At 41.7% G+C, this 24,983-nt stretch overlaps 1 protein-coding gene across 12 annotated transcripts in view; it reads right to left on the reverse strand.

Moving 5' to 3' along the window:
- CTBP1 (C-terminal binding protein 1) overlaps positions 1-24,983 on the reverse strand; it is a 232,382-nt gene that overhangs the window by 44,307 nt on the left and 163,092 nt on the right. For 3 of the 12 annotated variants that reach the window (XM_021535694.2, XM_077782704.1, XM_021535697.3), the window contains exon 1: positions 20,775-20,974. The exons of the other annotated variants lie outside the window; for them this stretch is intronic. In XM_021535694.2, the coding sequence (XP_021391369.1) occupies positions 20,775-20,814 (40 nt within the window). In that variant the 5' untranslated portion in view covers positions 20,815-20,974. Of the gene's footprint in view, positions 1-20,774; positions 20,975-24,983 lie in introns of those variants that run through there. 12 annotated transcript variants of the gene reach the window in all.

Genomic DNA, 24,983 nt, shown 5'->3' on the forward strand with positions numbered 1-24,983 from the left:
AACAGTGGAGCTATCCTAGTTGGGTTCACTCACATCAATCTCAGCTTCCAAGAAATTCTGGCTAAGGCTGCCAGCTCCTGTTAGTTATCCCACAGGTTTTACAGTGAAAGTGGAATGCCCCTGTCCACACACTGTGGCAAAAGCCACAAAAAACTACTTGGTCACTTACAGGAATCACTGCAGTAAACTTGGGGATGGGACCTACAAATTAAGACCCAACAAACTTGAGAATTGTAACTCTCAGCAACCACATCTGCCCACAACTATGGACATCAATCTCCCAGTTACTGATGGGGCAGCTTTTCTAAAATACAGAGCTGAAGGCATGAACCAAGCCTGCATTACAGACATTCACACAAGGCACCATATGCTGGGTATGTATCAGAATATATCTCCACTTCCCTCTTCCCCCAGGACAGTGACCATGGAGCTAGTTGATTATGGCATCTGGGGGTTAACCCACCCTAACAAGCTCCCAAACCCTGTTTAAAATACAACTGAGCTTAGATTTCAGACCATAAACTTTACTGGTGGGTGGGTGTGACTTTAAAAAAAAAAAGAGGCAGAAAATTCCTGCTGGCAGAAACTGGAAAAACAATCTGTTTCAACAATTGCACTAGGAGCAGAATGATTAACTCTCTGAGCCATTCCAGTAACAATACAGATCATGCCAAGACTTACTAAAACACTTTCCACGGAAGAAGTGGTACTGGAGATTTTTAGGGCAACAGTGAGGATAAATAACACCAGACTAGACCAGGTTGGCAAAAGAGGGTTGTGCTGCACATGAAATGCATCAGTGACCCTTATCGTCACTTCTTTACCCATGTATTCAATAGAAAGCATGCAACCATTGTCTTTCAATTTTACATCAAGTTATCAGAATTAGCATCTTGGCTGTAATTTTGAAAGAAGCTCAACAGCCACATAGTGTTAATTTAAAATGTAATTCCCTCAAGGAATGAGTCTTGATGAGCCTATAACATATGTATTTGAAATATGAAGGAAAAAAGAAAACTATTTTTTCTCCTCTCACTCAATAATGTTACTCTTACAGCAAGTTATTTTATTCCAGCAGGTTTGGGGTTTTTTGTTTGTTTTGCTTTAAACCACTGCCTGAACTGGAAACATGCTTTGGGAGAAAATACCACTTTTTAGCTTTGTCATTACATCTTCTTTCAGAATATTAATTTCACATTATGTTTTAAAGACACTGCCAAGAATTTATTACAACATAAAATTTCTGAATGCAGCCTGTGCTAATGGCTACGGTCTCTGTTCTTTTCTCATATTTTAGATGTTGTATAGGATTCTGTCTCTGAGAAAGAAACCAAATAATCCAAGTGGAGCCAACATCAAAGGTTTCCTTTATTCTGATCCCAAACACCAAAAGCAATTTCTCCAACAGCACACCTGTACTTTGACCCAAGAACGTTAAACTATTACATGGGACACTCCTTATTTTCCTTATCAAAAAGTCTGAAGATAAGCAAGTGTGGGGCCTTGGATAACCAAGTTATTTTCACAGGGTTTATTTTTTTTTTCGTTAAGGTCAGTAGAACACACTCAGATGACACTAAAAATAACAGTATGGAAATGTTTTACATATTGAACACTGGCCAAGTTCTTTGTAGCTCCTTAACTTTTTTTTTTTTTTGGGAAAGCATCAAATGTGATACATTATCCTCTCAGCTGAACATCATGATGCTGTGTGTCAGTAATCCTTATAGTGAAACAACAACAAAAAAATCCTGTGACTTGTTTAGGGATGGGAAGAAGGGAGGAAAGCTGGAAACTTTAAGGCAGACACCTAAAAACTTAAAAACCAAATATACATATCTATACACATATATACATATTTCATATGTATATATATATATGTATGTATATATATATATGTATGCTAAGATGAGCATAATTAAAACAGTTCAATTCAACACAGTAATAAGGATAATAAAATCTCTCAAGTTACACTTCATAATGTTCTTCTGAAACCCAAAGCAACTCTGACAAACACAACCTTTGCAAGGGGCTCCTTAAAGCTTTTTTCTCCCTCCCTTTCTGGTTCCTCCCACAGCCCCTGACCTCTGCTGCTCTCTAGCAATATTAAGAAAACGGTTGATGATGATTACAAACTAGAGAACAGTGCAGTAGTAAAACTGAGAAAATTTGTAGTATAGTGAAATGAAAACCCTGCACCTCCCATCCAGGGTCCTCTGCAGCTTAAATAATCAAGCTTAAATAAATAGCTTTTTCAGAAAGATACTCATTTTGAAGGTAAGCAAACAGGATGTATAGAAAATGACAAGCTCACTGAGAACCAGCCAGTAACAACAGTCAAAGTGCCAAATAAAGCAGGCAGTTTAAGGCAAAAGCCAGGTTTATGTTATCATGTTACATTTAATCATAATACAACCACAGCACATGATGTAAGATAGCTGTTCTACAGAGCTGTTCTTTAAGTAGAAATTTGAGTTTCAATTACAAAGGCTCTGATCTCAACATCACAGTTAAAGCTGCACAGAAAAACAGTTCAAATTGGGAGTTACTTCCATGACTTGATGAGAGAAGCAAAATATTTCTTCCCACAAATACCACAAGCTGAAGGGGTTTAGGGAAGTTTTTTGAACATTTTAAGATCCTTCTGATGGTGAAAAGCCAGAAATGTTTAAAACTGACCTATATTTGCATTTTTTTACTAGGCTTTATAATTTCTTTTAGTCTCTGCAGTTTAACCATTTTCAACTTGAAAAGGGTCCATTCACATCCACTAAAATGCTTTGCAGATGATGATAAATTTTTCAGGGCACAAATCATGTTCTGTCTCTGTAAATTGCATAAAACATTTATCAGTGCTAAAAAACATCAGTAACAGGGGAAGGATTACAGAAGGAATTATTTTATCCATTATTAAGAGTTAGAGAATCTTAAGGCAAAAGGTTACTCATCCCTCTCAACACAGATTTCTTGCCATGTTCTCTGACTCTATTTTTGGTGTGATTGAGCACTTGTATTTTGGAAAATGCATGCACTATTACATTTTTCTGTAAATACAGTTAACATGACAGTTCATAGTTTTATTCCAGACTGTGTTGTTTAGCATAAAAACTAACTTGCTCCAGCTGTGTGGCCGCCAATGTGCAGGCAGAGACATTTACAAAATCTGCCCACAGCACATCTGTATGTCACACAAATGTCATCTCCCCCTCTCACAGCGACAGCCTCAGATTTCTGCAGTGACACATTTTGTGAAAAACAGACAATTACAAAAAAAATGGACCTCTTCTGAGACAAAATATAGACTGACAACAGTTAGAGAAGCAATTACATTGGTTTGGTTTCCATTTGATTTGATATAGTAAAAAAAAAAAAAAAAAAAAAAAAAAAAAAAAAAAAGAAACCTTACTCTATGATTTTTCTAGGTTTTTGAGGCCAGAAATAGGAGGGATGTCAATAGCAGGATAAATAGCAGCATGCTGAAAGTCTGCAGGATATTTCTGCAAGCCAACAGGAAACACGTTACTTTGAATTTTATCAAAGATAATCATCACTGAGTTCATGCAAAGTAAATTTCAAACTCATTTTGTTGTTCAGAAAGTGGACACAGCATAGGGAAAGATGCTGGAAAACGAGTTTAACTGCTTCCTCCTGACTGTGATTTCTGAAAAATTGGGAGAAAATGACAGCTGAGAGCTTACTCAGTGCAATACAACAGCTATCAGATAATTCCCAGAAACCAAGAAACCATTACAACTATTTTCCAGAACATCACAAAAGAACATGAAGCTTGAATTCTTGAACTTAGGATTGAGGCAGAGTAACAGGTCTTCATAACACATCATTTTCTATATTTTCTGGATATAAAGCAAACCAAATTGATGCAGGTGTATCACTGCAAAAGTAAAAAACCAGCAGTTATTACTTCTGCTCCCTAACTTTGGTTACAGCCACTCCCCTTTTGATTAGTGGGTATTCTGACATCACAGCAATTATTTCAGAAGAAACTGCAGCTTTTAAAACATTTTTATCACTGTTTTAATTAATTCTGTTCCTCTGGGTTGGGACTGTCAACCCAGTTAAAAAAGAAGATGAAAAACAAGTGCAGAGAATAACAAATGAAATCTGAGAAATAACTCTTTGTGATGAAAATTGTACATCCAGGAGTAGCTCAAATGAGAAACATTTTTCATCTGCACTGTGAACCAGATTAAAATAATGTAAATTCAGCCAGTGATTAAACAGGTGCTGGTCAATTACGTAAATACTTTAAGAAGAAAGTCCACCTGTGCTCTTTTTTTTTGAATAATGAATAAGCCTTACTTCCTTATGAAGTCTAGACCATCACAATACATTGTGAAAAGTGACCCTCAGGCTGAGATAAAATTCTCAATTTAATCAGAACTATATATCCTTTAAAGCTTATGTTAAATACTTCACATAAAGACAACTAAACTTTTATGTCAAAAATATTTAAGGACAACATCACTAGTAGCTTAATTCTCTGGGAGGTCTGACAAGGACCCACAGCAGAGTATGGGAGAGATTTACACCATATGGGAAGCCTTTGATTTCAGTGAGTAGTCTACCCACCTCTTGATAAATGAATTTGAGAAGGGACACCAGCCACACTCAACATCTGCTTAAAGAATGAAAAATATGTCAGAAGAGGCTGTGCTGGTTACTGAAAGTTTAGTTCCAGAAAGAATATGAAAGAAGAGTTCAATCTATACCAGAAACATTACAATTCAGTATGGAGATTAAGTGAATTAATAGTGGGAGTTTTATCCTCAGAGTGGCTCTCTGCAGCCCTTCCTGGACCAGGAGTGACATCAAGCATTGCAGGGAGGGATGGGGAAGAAAAAAATCGGTTTAGTGTATCCTGTCACCAGCTACTCTGCAGTACACCAAGACTGGTGTGGGACTCATTTTCTTCTTCAATAGACATGTTGAGAGAATGAGGGTGGGGGCTTGAAGGGAGGAAGGAATGGTTTTATTCTGCATGATGAGATACTGTCACACAGGAAGCATCAAGGCCCAGTGTGAAACTTCTTTTCACAGCTGCATTAAGATTAGTGAAAAATCTGGTCTGTAAACTGCTGTAAAAAGCCCTCATCTGCTGGACTACACCTCCAAGAAAATCACTGGCAAGCAACTACAAGAACAGTTTTGGTAGAAGTGTTTGGCATGAAGCTAAATCTTTCTTCTCCACCCAAGTTATCTGAAGAAAATATGAAATCCAAAGACATGGGAATTGCACCTAGGTGGATTGGTTTGGTTTGTTTTACTTTTTGTTTTTTTAACTGTCCAGAGGGAGTGAGCAATATGACTGCTGAGTTATGCCATGACACTTGTAACATAGGACAAGTGGAATGAACAAAATATTGCTAACCTGCAGGTCTGTAGTGCTTTCACTCATATTTGTTAAATGCTGCACAGACTTACAACTTTGAAACGGAACTGTGTGTACTTTAACTTAGAGAATAAAGAAAAAGCAGTTAAGAACTACACCCAAACAGGTCAGATGAACTGCTTGTTTACTAAACATGTAAAATGGACTTATGAGCAGTACCAACAGAATTTGTTTTGCACACTCCCTAATAAATGGTTAGTGAAACAAAGTATCTGAAGCCTGGAACAGGATGGAGAATGAGCCAAAGTACATGAATTCAAATCTTATTTCTATTCTGCATAAGCGCTGCAGACAAAGGTCTGAGCTGTTAGGAGTGAGATTAAATCTCATCCTAAAGAACTTGAAAGCAACTACACTTGAAACAGAAATTCTGCAACTGCTTATAACAGATCTTAAATTAGATAGTTATCAATAGTTAAAACAATATTTATTCAGATAGAGTTCCAAATCTCTATACATGTGAGCAAACACTAATAGCCTGACTGCTCTGTGACAATGTGTGACAGACCTGGTTTTCCTCCAAGCAGCAGTCACTGCAGGACACCATCACTGCACCATGAATACTGCTCCAATAACTACAAAAGAAGCCCAGAATGTGACTTTTGCCAGTATCGAGGTATTTCAGGAACTCCAAACTCCACTAACTAAAATCACAAAATATTAATGAAATTATTCCCTTACTTTTGTCAGTATTGATCAAAGCAAATTGCTAACTTGTTTCCCAGTGAAATGCAGTGAACTCTTAAAAGAAGAGGGCACTCTGCCACTAATAAAAAAAAATAAAGAGCAATGTCAGTAAATACATTAATGAAACAAAAACTAGTGGTGTCATTTTGCAAAATTGGGTACTTCCTGAGTTTAAACTAAGTTTTGGTGTTCATCTTTCTTGCAATGATTCTGCCAAGTTTTATGTATTAAAAAACCTTATACGAAGTACTGTCTTTCTAATACAGTGCACATGATGCAGTAGGTTTTTTCTTCCTTTAAGAATACTTTTTTCCCTGTAAGACAGAAGGCAAGGTAATTTTGCATCAGAAAGCATGTACGCATTAATGATGGGGAATGATGAGGAACATAAATAGTTTCCATTTTCACATTCAAAAACAAGTACCTGCAAATTAATGCTAAAAGCAGCTGGCCTATAAAGGAGCCCTGTTTCCATGCCAACTGATAACAGAAAGATATATAATTCAACAAAAAAATGAATAACCTACTAAACAAGAAAATAAAGAGCAAGTAGAAGTGGTGGAAATCAAGATCCTGACCATACCCAACTATTTTACAAGGAATAGCAAAGAACACAACAATTAAATTGCAATTTAAGATGTGAATGTGCTAATGGCACTTCATCATTACAATACTTCTTAAAGCTGTCAGTCTCTAGTCAAGAAAAACAGGATCTAGAACACTTCTATCAAGAAGGAGGTAACATTTGTACAACTCTTATGGAGGTTTAATACAAAAGCACCAAGTTCCTTTCAGTGCACACCCTTCATTAAGATTTCAGATTTTTGTCCTTGAGACCCTGCTTGGCAGCTCACTCACAGACTTGTTCTTGGGTCCTGCAATCAGTCAGCAGAGCTGGTTGCAGAGGGAGGCTGCTGCTACCCGAGTGTTCATTGCAAAATCAGGGACATTGGGAATGAGCAGATACGTATCTGCACACGAGCAGCTCACATGGCCATGTGCATGTATTTATCTGATGTAATTACATTTTTCTATGTGTATGAGCAAAATTCAACTTCACAGCTGATAAAACCATGCTACCACTAACAGTACTACAGTAAATAAGGAAGTTAATAAATAAAGTCATGGGATGTACAGTCCAGACATGTAAATTTCTATAGGGACAAAGCAGACTTAATTTAAGCAAGGAAACTTAAAAATACTGATTTGACAAAAATGCTGCTGATCTAAATATAACTAGTTCCAAGATACTGACATTTACATGCAATAAAACCAGCAGTTTGAGTATATGTTCCTTAAACATCAAGAAATAAATAACCCCAATTAAAAAGTCCATAAACCCTGTGTTCTAAATGAATACAAACTGAAGACAGGACAGTAAATTTCTGTTTCTTAGTATGTCTTTGTTTTATCAAGCAACAGTGCTTTTCTTCCTGCTTAGCACTTAAAAACATAAAGTCATTAGAGGTTTAAAACTGATAAAAATTATGGTTACAAAACTGGAAGTTGGAAACGCTGCCACTAATGCATTTCAGTCGATTTGAATTTTACTGTTTTGTCATTGTAGCCTAAGTAGAGAAGAGATACATGTGCTTGTATCCACCCAACTGACTTCGTATTTATGTGAACATAGAGGTTGTTGCATGACAATGGGGCCTGAACACTGCATGGAAAAATGCAAAGTTCACAGAAAATGACTGCATGGAAAAATGCAAAGTTCACAGAAAATGTCTGCATAGGGACTTCAATTACATTAGTGGATGAAAGAAAATAATGATACAGCCATGCTCCAGCTTATCCAGATAGCATGAAAGATTAAGGGTTTCAGACTTTCTTCTTCTGTCTATTCAGAATTTACTAAGAACTGAATTTTTAGATGTGACCGTTGATTGCTGCCCTTTTAAACAAGCACTGATTCTTCTAGGAAAAGCTTTGCCCTTTAAGGATAAAAAGTATATGTATTATAGCAAAAAGGATCTAAGCTGAAAAGTTTTTAAGTCACCAAGATGATTTTTTTTTTTTTAATAAAACCCATGCTCCCATCACAGCTCAGAAAACTATACAGTAAGCATTCAGCATCCCTGAAATTTTTTTAGGTCTCACTACTTTTCTCCAAACTTTCCCTAAGGCTGGCCACAGCCAACTGACTGTTCTGCAGTTCTTGTACAAGCTGAAAAATTACAATTCAGCTGTGTGGAGGGGTCAGGATTTCTGCATCTTTCTTCATGTATAAACTACTGCTTTCAGGCTATACACTAAATTCCTGTGTGGTATCCTCATAGAAAAAAAAACCCAAAAAAACTAATAAAAAGAAAAATCTACACACCGGCCCAAGATACTGACTATTGCCAACTGATTAAACTCCACATGTAAAGTCATGTATGTCACAATTACCTTTGTGGCATTGCAACTCTTCAGAAACTCCTAAAGTACAAAGTTATGAATTCCAACAGGGGAAAATGTATTTTAATAAATCCCTATCAATGTGTAATATTCCAGAAGTTACAAAACAGCAACTGTGCTGTGGCTGGCTGACAGTACCTACACTCCCAGCTCCATGCTTCCCTGACAATTAATTCCCACTATGTTTTGGAAGGACCAGGAGTGACAAAGCTGAGTAAGATGAAAGGTCAGTTCAGCTTCTCACACCTTCACCTCTTTTTATCTATTCTCAAAGAATCTCTTCTGTTCTACAAACACCTTTCTATTTTTTGGAGCCTTCTGAAAGTCAGTATTATACTGATGACATCGTTTCACTACCATGGATGAAATCATCCATAGAGTGCATGGATTTTTCACACAGTACTGCCTTGGGCAAGATCTTAAAAGGCAACAGAGCAGAAGACTCCATGTAATTTAAATATGAAGAGAAGAACAATAATGAAATAAAGAAAAAATAAATCATGTTCAACAGAGCAACAACTGGAAGGGCAAACAGCAACAATTTCATGTTCGGCAGCACTTCTTAGCCTTGGCCAGCACTGTCTGTTTATATAACTGAAAAAAAGAATGCTGCCCTGAACTTGCCCATTATCCCACAGTAAAGGTATTGTGGGAATGTTAGCGTTTACCTGGCTAACTTCCACATGTTGGCAGAAAAAACACCCTTTTAAAATTTTAGTCAGCTGAAAAATACTCAACAGTTTTTGCATTTTACAATTATTCCAAGTTATGCATAAACTAACATAGGCCTTGAACTAAATCCATATTAAATGGTCATAGTAAGATGATGGACTGCTGTGCAAAAGAAGGAATTGAGGGGTCTCACAGCCATACCAAACAGCCAGTACTGTATTGCTCAAACCACAGCAGCTTTGCTGAAAGCAGGTACATTTCTAGAATAGCAGAAATGTTTGCAATGTCCATAAGAGCACTTGCTGGATAACGAGAGCAGGAACTAAAAATAAAACGGCCATCCCAATTTCAGGAATGCAGCCTGATGCTGTGAAGGTGAGCTGGCAATGTGTGACCAAGATGTTTGAACCCTGCATTCTGTCATACAGGTAACGAGAGAGAAATGCATCTTGCTATGCATCTAATATCTGCATGGGACCCATAACAGAAACTGCAACAAAGAAAGATCATAGAATCATTTAGACTGGAAAATACCTCCAAGATCACGAAGTGCAACCTGACACTGTCACGGCCATCACTAAACAATGTCCCAAAGTATCTTTTAAGTATCTCCAAGGACAGTGCCTCTCCCGCTGCCCTGGGCAGCCTGTTTAAATGCTTGACAACCCTTTCTGTCAAGAAATTTTTCCTAATATCCAGTCTACATGTCATAATGGAGGTGTAAAGGTAAGTAAGGTCTCAACTCAGCCTCCTTTTCTCCAGGATAAACAACTGGACACACTTCAGCACCTCACTGTATTTTTTGTAGTGAGGGTCCCACAGAAACACAAGGCTCAAGGTGTGGCTGACCAGTGCAGAGCACAGAGGGACAATCAGTGCCCTGGTCCTGCTGGCCACACTACTGCTGATACAGCCCAGGATGCCACTGGCCTTCTTGGCCACCTGGCAACATTGTGGCTCATGTTCAGCCACTCCTGACCAGAATCCCCAGGTGCTTTCCCACTGGACATTTTCCACCCACTCTGCCTGCAGCTTGGAGCTGCAGGGGGTTTTTGTGACCCAAGGGTGGGACTTGGCACTTGGCCTTCTTGAACCTCAGACTCATTGATCCATCCTGCCCTGATCCCTCTGCAGAGCCCTTGTGTCCTCCAGCAGGTCACCACTCACACCCTACACAGTGTCATCTGAGGACTTGCACAGAGTGCCCTCAATCCCCTCACCCAGGTCATCAATAAGAATATTAAATTGAAGAGAACCAAGCACAGTAACTGTGGACTTGAGAAGACCCCAACAAAAAATGAGCAAAAATCCCCTTTCTGTTTTCAACAGAAGGCATTTTTCTTGCTCTTTTCCATCTGGCACTTCAAGTAGCTGTCTTTACTTAACAGTCATCTTCAAGTTTTTAATAAGTCGTACAATGTGCAAACTCAAACTGAAAGAAATTATTCCTTACTTCTTCTCTTCCAAAGTTCAACTGTTAAGTAAAAATAGCTCCCAATCATGTCTCTGCTTTGCATCCCAGCAGGAGAAAGGGTACTCAGTGCTGACACACCATCCCCACATCCCAGTGCACAGCACATGGAGCTGCAGCCTCCTCACTCGCCAGAACTCTGCTGATTCATTTTTATGCGTGTCCTGTCAAGCTAACTGGCAAAATAAAACTCCCCATTCAAATATACAGGAGGGGTTTTTGCTGTTTGAAGAGGAAAGAGCTTTAATGGTGGAAACTACATTTTCAATTTGGAGAAAGCAAGCCCTTCAGTCACAGTGGTATGTTTTGCACAGCATTGTGTTCAGTCAAGCCACAGGTTGTGTTTTTAATAAGTGCATTTACCTTAAGCCAGTTCACAAATGAAAGCTCGCTGCCTCCCAAACTGTTTCTGTGGCCAAGACACAAAAAAGATCGACCAAGCACCTCCTCAAAGTACCATTAACTAATGAATCCCATTCTATTTTGGTGCCATTTCCAACAAATCCCAGAGTTCTTTCCAGGTAAGCTCACTATCATTTGTATGCACAGAATGCAGGGTGGGACAGGGCACAGAAAAATTAAGTGAATTATCCCAGGTGACTTCTGAGGCTTCTAACAAATGAAGCATGAGCATCTGGGCCATTCCACAGCCACTTGGGACATCTGCTACCACTGCCATCTCTGCTCCCTCTCTCTTCCAATTCCCATGGCAATAATTAGACCACATTAGCACTGAAAGTCAGGCCCTGCACTTGACTTCAGTACTCAACTATGATTTTTAGGCACCAGAAACTTCTACAACAAAGAAAACAAAAAAAATCAAAAACTACCCCAAACAAACAACTTCAGGAAGGTGATTCAGTTCTCATGTAGGGCATTAAATTTCTAACACAGGTCCTTCACTGATGTTCCTTTTACAGAGAGGCACAAATCCCACACAAAGCAGCTGTATTTATGCTCAAGTGTGCTTCAAAACTAGAACACACATGCCTAACAATGTCATTGCAAAGTACAAAGTAATTTGGTTTTCCTGATTCCTAAATATCTTAATGCAAATGTGAAATAAGCTCAGTACACTTAGTCCCATTTTACTTTCTTAAAAAAGAGTTCAAACAGGCTTGCACAACCTTAACTAACTTGATTTAATGTCATACTTAAGTAAACGCAAGCCATTTCCCATAGCTTATTCATGGACTATGTCTCTCACTATGCACTCCTGTAATCAAAGACATCTTAGATGTAACAGGTGAGGTTATTTACTAGTTATAAAAACAACCACTGTTTAATATTCTTTTTAGAATTAGTCTTCTAAAATGAAAACTAATTTTTATTAGCTTTCTTTGAAAAACTGAGAAGTCAATGATTTTGACATCATTTTTTGTGGCACAAAAAAGAAAAATCCTCTTCTGCCAATAAATCTTTAGGGCACTTCAATAGCTGCTGGAATTGTGTAAATACTTCAGAATATTCATAATTTCTATGAGAGAGTATCCCCAGGACAGCAAGAAAACCCCAAATTTCTTTTTCAATTTCTTGGGAGGGTTTTTTTTTCCCCTTGACTGTGGGTCTAAGAAAATAGTTTCTATTTCTGTATTTGTTAACAGATTTTTTTTTTAATGTATTTTTTTAAACAAAGCCACAATGCTCAGAAAAATCACTAACAGAATTTAACGGACTTAAGAAACAGTTCAGATGGAAGATGGCAGCAAAGTTATGAAAATCAATGCAAAACTGCAATATTCACAGTACTTCAAGTTCTCAATCACTGGATCCATGCAAGACACTCTTTTGTACTTTCTTAATTCAGAGGACTAAGAAAATAAGACTCATGATTTTGGAGAGTTCCCATAATCCTGAGTCTTTCAACTGAGTGGCAGAACTCGTTCCTCAACTGCAAGTAAGGAAACAAACCAATCTTTGAACAATGTTTAGGCAGAAGTGTTATCCTGCAATAACTCAGGTTCAGCATGGAGGATGCAGCCAGAATCCTTTCGATTTGTGAGCCCACTCCAATTCCCATCAATACCAACCAGAAGCTGAATAATTCAATGTCCTGCAGGATCTAAATCTGCAAAGACAGGAAAAGTTGTGCCTGCAGCTTGCTGCTCTCCTAATTCCTACTAAAAACCTTTTATATTTCTTTCTCCAAGGAGATGGTTCTCACTGCTAAATACACAATGCTGGTTTTAAATTGTAGATGGCTGCAGGGTGGTCACGAGACAAATGCCAAGAGTATTTGCACCTCTCTATTGCAGTAAGAAAATAATCTGGATTCAAGGATTCAAAACAAGATCTTTTGAACAAAGACATGCTAAGAGAAACCCTTGAACAGAAGTCTGCCAAACACAAACAACACACATAACCAGGCAATGTGTTCTGAAACCTTTCAAAACCATACAATACTATAGGAATTAAGTAAACTTAAAAAACTCCCCTGCAATACTCTTGTCATAGCTAATTTGTGATTTCCTGTACACTCAGTACTAACAGCACAATGGAGCCTCTATTGTGGGCCTCCTCCCACAAGCTTTTAAAAAATGCAAGACATTCTTTTTATCTAGACTGGCGTGGCTAAAATACATCGAGCTCTACATAGATAAAAGGTCGTTTTAGACGCTGCTTCTGCTCATAAAAATAAAAAATAAAAATGTGCTGCCTGGTGGTGCCGAGTTTAAAGTTCACAAAGGAGTACTGTTGTGGTGGCTAAACTGTGACCATGGATCTCAGGCAGGGTAGATGAAGGAAGCCACTTTGGTTTTAGGGCAACAAGAGAAGATTCCACATTGGGCACTCTCTGCAAATTCAACACAATTCCAGTAATCTTTGAGAGTCTAGCAGAAGCTAAAAAAAATGAATGAAAATTTGACAGAATTCATGGGATAAAGCAACTGCAGTATTCACTGCAAATCTTGATTGAGGGTGAAGGTATTAAGTCCTTTAGGTGCAAGTAATTAGTTTATGGAGGTACTAAAAATTGACATTGCATACTTTTTATCCTAAAGGATCCTGAAAGCTAGCACAAGCCAACCAAAATGAACAAGATTTTCTGCTGGTAGCAGAAACAAAAGACAATAATCCTGGCACAGGACAGGCTGGGAAAAAAAGCACAACCAGCACAGACAGACTTCCAGTATGCAGGAGAGAATTTGGTGGGGATGCAAAATAAAACATAAAATGCTGCAGAGGCTTTGATCAGCACCTTAATGACCTTTCTTAGTCAAAAAATAATGTGTTCAAATGGAATTGGCTGACCATTTCCAATCGGCATGGGAACACATACACACAATACTGAATTACTCAAGACCACTTCTCAGTAACCCTGATTATATGAATGGGAAAATCAACGACATGAGAAAGGCTGTGATACACATTAATACTGTTCACTGAAGCACCAGACACACATTAAGATGGTTGGTAGACCACAAATGTGAAAGCACTCATTACCCGGTTGAAAATAAACAGTTTAACATATCTGGTACAACACATTAAAGTGAAAAAATATTTAAATATCAGTTTAAGAGTTTGGAGACTGGCTTGTGGTTATCTCTGCTAAACACTTTTGTCCTGCATGACTCTGCAAAGACTGGAGCTATGCACTCAGCAAGAGACAAACTGGCTGCAACTATCTAATGAAATTTGACTCATCTGGGAATTTTGATTAAGTGCTCCACACCACTGTTTCTGCTAAGCCATACATTTTCCTTGCAGGATTGAGAGTGCTGCAAATACGCAAAAAGCAACATAAATTTTGGATTGTTTGGCTTAAAATAGAAGTTTAATTCTGAAAATCCATATTCAGGTAAAAATACAACAAAAGCTGAAAAAGGAAACTTTGCAATTATAAATTAAAGGTACAGAGATCTGCATCATAGGCACAGTCATTACCGTCTGTCAGCCCCCAGCAGCACCTCTTGCTGACTGTAAGTCTGACTAAGAGCTGCCTGGGGCAGTTCTCTCTTCCTACAAACCCTCCTGCACATCAGCCCAATCCAACTGGAGAGCACACATCCTGGTACAGCTCCTTTCTGGCTCATTCTCCCAACTTCTGACTCACCCAAGTGCTATGATGACATTTTGCAGAGTGAAAAAAATCTATGTGTAGCAGCAGATGATGAAAACCCCCTGCAGTGCTGCTTCTCTCCTGGCTCTTTTCTGAGCTCTGCCTGGCCACTGCACTGTCCGAGCACGCTGCAGGACAGCCCCTGGCCATTCCTCTGCCTGGCCGGGCACACAGGGCTTCATGGCACACGGTGCACGCTCCTGCCAGAGGACAGGAACACAGCTTGATGGGAATGCAGCAGGGACAGCCTTGGAGACTCCTACTTGCCATTCCTGCCGTCATCACATGGCAGCCACGAGCTAATTTTTCTATTGATCATGTTTGGAGGGTGGGAGAGAAGAACAATTTGCCACATAGCAACAGCAGCGAACCCAGCTTCCAGCGGCTCTGCCGTGAGCAAAACTGAAAGCAGGACCACTCTCTTCTGCTGCCCCAAGAGCTCAGCTTTCCTCGATCACTCTGTGCTGTGGTTAGACCCTGCCCTGACTGCCCAACAACCTGTGGGTGACGGCCTACATCCTTTCTGCACAAACCCAGACACATTCAGGTAAATGTGCACAGCACTGGGCTGCCCACTGTGGTTTCTCCCACTACAGACATTTCTCACTTCAGAAGGTCACGCGTGAACCAAGCACAGAAGGTGTCAAAGCAACGCCCGCTCTGAAAGGCAGCAGAAGTTGTGCTCTTGCCATGTTCTGCATGATGGTGTGAGAATTCATTGCTATTAAAGCTTTCAGCACATCCTGCCAGGACAGAACTCCCACACCCCTCATCACAGGGTGTGCCTGTGTCCCACAGCAGAAGATAGAATCTATCAAAAAATACTGGTGCTTTTCAGGAAGACTGTTAGAACACATCCAACAATACAGACTTTGGGCTGCACACAGGAATCTGGAACTGTGACTCAAGTCAAGTAAGAAATGTTTCCCTGCTTCCTTCCTTTTTTGTGAGTTGGAATCAGAGCTCCCCTAAATAGACCAAAAGGAGAGGAGGGGTAACGTGGTGAGCTCTGGCACACAGGCAGAAAGCGTGAACAACTTTCACTGCAGACTTATGTAACTTTGCTGGTGGTGACACAACTCGCTGAAGGGTGGTTTAGGCACGGATAAGGGACATCCATTGACCTGTAAATAGAACTATTAGAATATGCCTTTAAATACCTCATGTAAAGCAAAATTATATAATCACACTGCCTCGTGCTTTAATACTTAAACAACAAAGGCTTCATCTGCAACAGAAATGAAAGCTTTCTATTAATACCTCGACTTCAGAATTAGCTGAACAATTGTCCCCAGTCCCCAGGGACAGCTTTTTCTGCTTTCTGCAAAGGATCCCTTCTGGCTGACTACCCTGGAAGGTATACTGCAAAGAAGCTCCTCTAAAAGCCCCTTGAAAAAGGCAGGTATTAAAAAAAGATAAAAATGCAAGGCTAAGCAACAGTCATCCAAAATAAATACCAGCATGAAACATGCTATTGTATTAGCTACACTTAGTTCAAAGAAAAAAAAATTTAAAAAATCAAACAATGTCAATTTTCAATTATGCTGATTAGAAACAAGCTGGATAATTAGTAAATAGAATAATAATATAGGAAAAATGATATGTTTGAAATGAAGTGACAAAAATATTCCAGAAGAGAGAACAAGCTAATTCATAATCTTCCCCAAAAATTAATTTCTAATTCTGCTATAGCAAACAAACACTTTGTTTTGCACATCAAAAAACAATTAACCTATTCATCTAAGACACAGATGTTTTTCAGGAAAGGTTCTTTTAGCAAATTTTTTTTAATTTGGTGTTTAATTTTACCTTGTAATTTTTTAAAAATTATTATTTCATTACTGCTGGAACACCCACAGGGGTAAAGACAGGCATGCACCCGTGGGCCATTTTCAGCGGGCAGAGCCTGTGGGTGGGGCTGGGGAATCCAGATCCAGATCCTCCCATCCCAAGAAGCCACAGATTGCAGCTACAGTGTGGCACAAATGAGGAGCCCAGGGATTGTCTCCTGCTCCTCAAGGAACCAGACAGTTGTCTGGTCATCTTCAAAAACAATCTGAAGTTTTTACCCACTTCAACCACCAAACCAAAGCTGAATATCAAAGGGCCCCAAAAGCACCAAAAACTAGTCTCATCTGGGGAATCCCAGCGCCTTTCTCGTGTCATGAACAATTTGGGATGCACCACCACAGGAGGCCACACACCAGCTTCAGTCAGCCAACACTCAGGTGCTGCCACATTCCCCAAACACTCCTGATCACATTAATCATTTGGGGAGATGGGCTGAGGATTACTGTGCACTGGAAAAGATCCTGTCCTAATCACAGCTCAAAAATCCTAAACCACAACTGGAAGCGCCGCCGCACTTCCCCAGTTCTCCGAGGAATACTGGTGAGGGAGCAAAGGACTACCTTTCAGCAGGAAATGTTAATTTCAGATTTATCTGCAACGCATGTTTTCCTGATCAATTCATGGATTTAAATGAATCATTGTCTCTGCTCCTGAGGTAATAGGAGAGAAAGAGACCCAAAACTACAGCTGGGAATTTGTCTTCCCAAACTGTAGATCCATTGCTTCTCTGTCTGGGAGTGAGAAAGCAGCACGTGCAGCTGAGGAACTAAGGCTAAAGGGCTCTGTACTACAACTTTTATCCTCACCTTAAATTTTAGGACATGTATTAAAAGCGTAAGTTCATCTCTAGTCTCACACTAAATAAATAATTATGGGGCCAGGAGGTGAGGGAGCCTCAGAGGAGGCTGCTACACTGCTGCACTGCCAACTGCTCTGGGATTTGAAAGCTTGACACATGCTGGAGTATCACCTCATCAATGTTCCCAGCTGGCTTGGGAGGCAAAAGCCTGACTACTACTCTTAAAGGCAGGTCTCACACATGAGCAGCCAAGTGCTCCAGATAAGCTTCAAGAAATACTGTTATTACAAATGCACGGTACGCAAGTCAAAACAAAATGGCAACAAAAACTTTTAGCCCAAAACTTCAGCATAGTTTCAAGTTGTAATTCACTTATGTGAAATACCACTGTATTTTACGTCAGACAATTAAAGATCATGTTGCTTCTCAGCATCTTTACTTAAAAAGACATTAAAATCTGTGCCTTTCTACATATTCACTACTGCTCAAACTGTTTTCTGATAAAATAGGCTTTTTTACTTTGTTTTTTTCATATTTACAGCATCCACACAAAACAAGGTACTTCAGGAAAATGTTAGTTTTTTTCCCTAAAAGGGATGACCCAGCCTAGTCAGTGATCTGCAGTAGATGTTCTTATTTTATAACGAGGGATTGACTTTATGTTTCAAAACGTTGTCAAGTGCACTGCTGTATCTGTATGACAGCACTTCACAGTGTGCAGCCCAATCCTAATCTCTCGGATCACACTTTTGGCTAAGAGCTGCAACCCACTCTGTTTACACTGCAAATAAAACAACAGCTCTCCGAAACGGAGAGATTAATAAATGGAAGGATCACACATTTCTAACAAAGGGCAGACACTATTTTATCTTTATGATTCAGAAGGACAAGTCAAGAGGTAGCCAAACTGACAAGTGTAAGGGCACCTGCAATTTGTTTTATCATGCTATCAGAACTGCACAGGATAACAAAGTATCACAGCATATATAATATTTACAATGAGGAGCCTTCTGCATGCAGTGTGCTGTGTGCTCAGAAGCTGCATGCTCCAGCCATTCCTTAACTACATATGGCAACACTCAACTGCAAAATTCACAAAGGTGACTGGAGTAGTTTCATTTCAAAATAGCAGTTTCATTGACTAAACTCTTCTACTGAGCATGACTACAGCAGTTCTCAGGATTATCACTGTTTTATTTGCCAGTTCAGTAATGAAATAACACACTCCCTGATGGAGAAACTGAAACTGTGTTGTTTTTTTTTGTTGGTTTTTTTTTTTTTTTTTGGGGGGGGGTATGGGGGTGCGTGTTTACAGAAGGACAGAGAGCACACCACTGACTCTGCAGCAATTTACACCCTCAATGCCATCAAACAGAGAAGCTAAATTCATGTCCCAAGCATTATTCTATTTTAACAATGACAAAAATGAGGGAACCATTTAACTCTCCCACTTTCTCTCATCTGTTTATGAATTGCAGGCACTTCATAAACACCCATTTCTTGTTCAGGCTGGAAAAGAGGCAGGTTGGGGGCAAAGGGTTGTTTGTTTGCTTTTGGTTTGAGATACACCAGTGAGTTGCCAATGGGCAAAATATTTTGTCACTATCTCACTCTAGGGATGGCTGACATAATAATAAACTGAAGAGGATGCTGTCAAACATTAAGGAATTCCAATATTGAAATCTTGCTGCCTTTGGGGGTCAATAAAGAGCAACATTATAAAAGACACTAAAGTTAGCAGTTTGGGCTGCTAATTTTATATGCCTGCTTCACCAACGCACAGCTAAAAATAGATAAAACAGATAAGAGCACAGAACAAAGAGATGCACTGGACAATTATCTTTCTGCTAGCAGTCTAATTTATACTCAGCTGTTTAACCCTTCTTATTTACAAAAGAAACAGATTTTCAAAGTATTATTTAATGCGATCTCAACTAGGAATTACTAAAGAATGTTTTATTTTTCTAAGTATTTTCTTGTTCCCATCCTAGTAGACAGAATAGTGAATTTTAAAATATTTTAATAAGGGCATCAGGCTACTTGCCAAGGGGCTCGAATACTAAATAAGAATATTTACATCTTTTAAGACCCTGGAGGAGGAATCAGTGCTATGCTCTTAAAACACAAATATGACAGTCTATTTTAATTCACTGGTAAAGAAAGTACACACTCACTTCAGTTTATTAGGCCTCATTATTTTCAATGAGGCTAAAGGGATGATTATCTTTAGCTGCTCCAATGTGGCCTAAAAACAAACATTCTTCCTGGTAAGGACAACACTTACTAAAATATAAGGAATTGTGAAATTGTTCAATTTAAGTTACAACAGGTGAAATTTTAAAAACCAGCACTGCTAACAATACTTTCTACCATTATTCTCTCCAGCTCGGTTCTATGACTTAAATCCTGACTTTTGAATTAAATTTTTAGAGGAAAACAAAGCAGCATAGACGTCTGACTCATAGCTACACTGTAAACAGGCTTATTCTATGCTTTGTAGCCTTCTTTTGGTAACATTTGCTTACAAAATGATAACGTTTATAAACAGAATCGACATTCTGTCTCCTTATGTCTGGGGGCAGGGGAAAAAAAAAAATCACCTTCAAATTAACATGACAATTTATGCCCGGCAATTCTGGAGGCATCACCCTGTGTATATTATTCACGTTACCTTAAAAACAAGAGCATAAACGTATGCTTTAAAAAAAAAAATAAAAGTAGGGGAAAGACAGAAACAGAGAAATTGAAATTTAGGGTGAAGAGCCTTACCTCTGACACACAACCCGTCAGCAGCTCTGCCAAAACCATCCCACCAGCCAGGCCTTGAGCACTTTTTTACAGCAATAAAACGCCGCTTTTAAACTTCCTGTTTACCCAAACACCGGCCCAGCTTCCCCAGCTCGGAGCCGGCACCGCTCACCCACGAGCGAGAGGGGGGACCCAACACCGCAAATCCCTCCCGGGGGACCCGAGCCCCCCAAACCTCCCCCAACACCGCAAAGCCCTCCCGGGGGACCCGAGCCCCCCAAACCTCCCCCAACACCGCAAAGCCCTCCCGGGGGAACCGAGCCCCCCAAACCTCCCCCAACACCCCAAAGCCCTCCCGGGGGACCGAAACCCCCCAAACCTCCCCCAACACCCCAAAGCCCTCCCGGGCGCAGCTTCAGCGCCCTCTGAGTTTGGTACTTCGGGACGGCTCGCACCCCCGCCCCCCGTTTTTTATTTCCCTTTATGTTCTCACCCAGCCTGGACAAGCAGCCACCGGGCAAAGTTGCGCCGGCGCTGCGGCCGGCAGGGCAGCGGCGCTGCCCGCGGCGGGGCCCGGAGCGGCGCTGCCGGGCACACAAAGCGCGGCGGCGGCGGCCGCTCGTGTGTCCCCCCCTCTCCGCCCCGCTCCGCGGCGAGCAGGCCGGCTGGTTACCTAGAGGCAAGCCCTTGTTCAGGAGGTGCGAACTTCCCATGGAGGCGCCGCGCTCCGTCCGCGCCCGCCGCGGGGAGGAGGAGGAGGCTGAGGACGAGGAGGATGCCGGGGGGCAGCGCCGCTCGGAGCCGCCGCGGCAGCCGCGGCATATGGCGGCCGCTCCGTGGGCGCCCCTGAACTGAGCGGCGCCTCGGTGCGCGCCCCCGCCGCCGGGCGCGTCCCCGCCGCCGCCGCGCGCACGCGCGCCCGCCCGCCCCCGCGGGAGGGAGGGGCGGGTGGGGCGGAGGGGGTGGGGGCGTGGGGGGAGCGGCCGCCGCCGCCGCCGCCGCGCCCCCCAGGCTCGATCTCCTGGTTCTAGGCGGGCGCCGAGACGAACGAGACAGCGGGGCGGGCGAGCCTGGCTCGGCCGCGCGCAGCGAAACCGGGACCTGCCCTGGGACGCGATGTCGCCTCTGCTTTGCTTGGTTTTGTTTTGTTCAAACTTCGGCAAACTTAACGCCGGCTGCGTTCTCAAGAGACACGGAATGGGTCATTTTGGGAGGGACATCGAGTCCAACCTCCCTGCTCCAACAAGGTTTTCCCAGAACGCATGGCTCGGGATTGCATCCAGACGGGTCTGGAACACCTCCAGGGCGGGAGACTCCGCACCCTCTCTGGACGATGCAGAGTGTGCAGTCACTGCACAGGAAAGAAGTTCCTCCTCAAGTTCAGGTGGAACTTCCTGCCCATCACTTTCTGCCCGTTCCTGGCATCCCAAACATCAGCACTTCTGGTGTCTTGCTGTATTTGTGATTCGGCTATAGCTTTTCCCTCACGAACTAACAGGAATTAAAACAAATAAAGGCATAACGCTCTAACTTTGCCGCCGGTGAGGGTCAGTGCCTCCTGCAGCCGCCCTGAAGAGCCCCAGAACGAACCCCGCGGTCTCCGCAGGGCCGCGAGCGGAGCCAGCTCTTAGAAAAAGAGCAGCGAATTTCCCGAAGTCCATGAATCCAAGGCCGATTTCTCCCCACGGGAACGCGCCCGTCGCGCCCACGGTCCCGCGGGGTCACCCCGTGCCCGCCATGCCCTCCCCGCCCCAACAGCGGCGGCGGCGGCCGACGCAAACCAAAGCGGCGGCGGCGCCCCCGCGGCCGCTGGGTCGGCTGACGGCGGCCCCGCCCGGGCGCGGCGAGGGAGCGGCGGCCGCCATGGCCCCGCCGCCGCCTGCCCCGCGGCTTTTCTCTCCTCAGCGCCCGGAGCTCCGCTCCAGCCTTCCCAGAAACTTTCTATTAGCACAGCTGTCCCTTCCTCCTTCCCGGCTGCGGGCGGGAAGCGGAGCCGCTGCCGTTCGCTCATCCGCCCCACCCACAGCCCAGCCCAGCCCGGCAGCGAACATCCCTTCTCTGGGATTTTCCAGAAATAAAACAATCGTTTCCTGTCAGCAAACGGCCCCGGCGATCCTCAGGGACCCGGACCCTCTCGGATAAAGACTCCAAGAGCAATTCACTGGGAGAACGGACAGGGCTGTAGATTTTTCCCCGGGTTTTTGGGAGTTGGTTTGCCTGTGAGGGGAATATTTGAACCCAGAGGTTATGAAGGGTGGTTTCAGCCTCCGAGTGGTGTGGATTTCAGGAATCCGTTCAGGGCACCACTCAAGGATTTTAGCATACAGACAGCCTCCAGCGGCTTGGCTTCAGCTCCCTAATAACTTGTTTTCCCGCATCATTTCCCAGGTAGTGTGTCCCTTTCATGGGATTATCCACTGGGACTGGGAGGTAACTCCCAGGACAAGTTTATGCAGCCTCTGACTTATCTTCATTTTCCTCCTGTATTCCTGGGAAAGCCTTTTATGGCTTAGCACAGACAGCTCAGACATCCCTCAAAGAACAGTTTCCCTAAATTCTCACTGTGCATCACTAGGGCAGCATGTAGCCAAGCGCCTCATGTGGGGTTTGTATAAATAAATTTGGGTTTAATCACTTTAAAGTGGCTAACCACTTTATTGCCATTTATAGATGTTAGCAAAATATAAAAACACATACATATCAAAGCTCTAAGGAGAAGATAATTATTTTTTTCTCCCTCACTGCTTCAGTTGCCATGTGGCAAAGTATCAGGAATGAGCATTAGGGGGGTCAAACACACTTAAACCACAAGAGAAATATCTGTGAATATCAATATGGATATTAAAATCTCCAGAAAAAAAATTACTAGAGGAAAAGGGAAAAAATCAAAAATGAAATTAAGAATTCTGTTGCATTTTCTAAAAGAGAGTCATAAACGGATCCAGGCACTGAGACCATGTCCCCGGTGGGGTTACATGACTGGGCAAATGTTTAGATCTAAACTGGAACTGCTGCTTCGGGGAGGGAGGGGAGTGTGGCGCAAAATATTATGACAAGGGGAGTGCTCTAAGTGAGGATAAGTTGGCATGATGAACAGATGGAGGATTCAATAACAGGAGGTTATTAATACTGCAGTTTGGTATTCTCCACGCTACTTCGTGAAGGGATTCATATGCTTGCTCTTTTTCCCTTCTGATTGTACACAGACCTAATGAATGCACATGCTGTAGGTAACACGGGACTCAGGCCCCTCCTGGCACACCCATCACAAGCTCATGCCTCCTGGGAAAATATCACGGGCTGGATCCTCAGCTGATGCTGACTGGACCAACAGTGTTCCCTCCAGCAGCAGCAAGCCCAGTTGCACCTGCTGAAGGAAAGAGGTTATCTGACCCCACCTCCCCAGCCAAAAGGTCTCTGCACCCTGCTCAACAGCTGCCATGAGGCACCTCAGGATGGAAAAGAACATGAAATAACTCAAAGCAAAATAGAAGTTTTCTGTCCAGTGCTCTTTCTGCTTCAGAAAATGCAGCTAATTTTCCCCCAAATTCAGCCCCCCTCCCTTGCATGGCTGCCAGTGGGCTAGTTTTGGAGTGGACATGAGAAAATCCAGCGGCAGAAGAGCTGACTCCAGCCAAGCCTCCGGTTGCCCCCAGCCGTTTTGCTTCCTGCCTTCTTCCAGCAGCTTGCCTCTGGATCACCTCACCTTCAGTCATCTTCACAACTTTTACACCATGGCTCACAGAGCTACAATACATTTCACAAAGCCTAACAATCCCCGTCCTCTTACTGCATTTGGACACTGCTGTTACTGCAATCTCTTTTTTCAACAGCAGTGTAACATAGCTGAGTGTCTTCTGTGCCCTGCACTAAGAATTATGGCATTTTTCAAAGCCCTGTTTCTTGGCTTCATATGAGTCAGCTGGAGGAGCACATGTGTTGCAGAGCAAATACATTGTTTTAAGTGTATCTGTTAACAGCCACATGTATAATTTAAGTACAAGTTTTATTCCCCTTGGAATGGGCAATCATAAGGGCATGACCTTGGGCTTTCACAAATTCAGAGCATTAGGGTTCACCATCTTTAGCAGATGTGACTTTACTGAAGTGAAGATAACTTACTTTATTTGAAGATACTGAAAGAGGAAGTTTTACTGTTTTACCCCCTAAGCAATGAGCCAAGATACATGTTGAATGTTTTCTGAAGTGTGTAGCGAGGTTTGACAATTTTCTTACACAAAGATACTGCTATTGTGTGCTTACAGATTTTCTTTGGTTTGTCACAGCCCTGCGTGCTGGTTCTTTCATGCATGATTTTTCTTTGTTATCAAACAGACGTCATTCATTGTAACAGTTTTTAAAGCCATAAATTTAAAACCTTTATGCATTTTTAATCAAAGTGCAAGATTAAGTTTCAATGGAATATCTTAACTTTTGTCAACAGTAAATCTTGCAGATGCTATTATGAGATCCTAGGAGAGATTTATGTCAGAAGAAAAGAATGGTCGGATAAAGTGGGCCCAACATTTGACCTTTATCCTAAAATAGATTGTTTAAATGTATAATCAAACTAAGTCAATACAATGTATTTAAAATCTGTAAAGAAAACTTTGTTTGGATTAAAATATTTCCTTAATTCTTTCATTTAGATACTGAGAAACATTTGTTTATATAACATACACAGAGATCAGCCTAATTTGATTTTGCAATTGCGTATTTCAATTGCAGTTTCTTTTATTTTTAGTTATAACTTCCCCTGTGTGCAACTTCCCACTTCAAGAAGTTAATGCTTTCTGGTTCATGTGAAAGTCATTTTGAAGAAAAATCTTCAGCAGGTTTTGAGGGGAAAATGGGAAAAAAAAAGAATAATTGACTAAAGAGA

The sequence above is a fragment of the Lonchura striata genome, chromosome 4 (assembly GCF_046129695.1).
Source record: "Lonchura striata isolate bLonStr1 chromosome 4, bLonStr1.mat, whole genome shotgun sequence".
NCBI classification, from domain to species: Eukaryota; Metazoa; Chordata; class Aves; order Passeriformes; family Estrildidae; genus Lonchura; species Lonchura striata.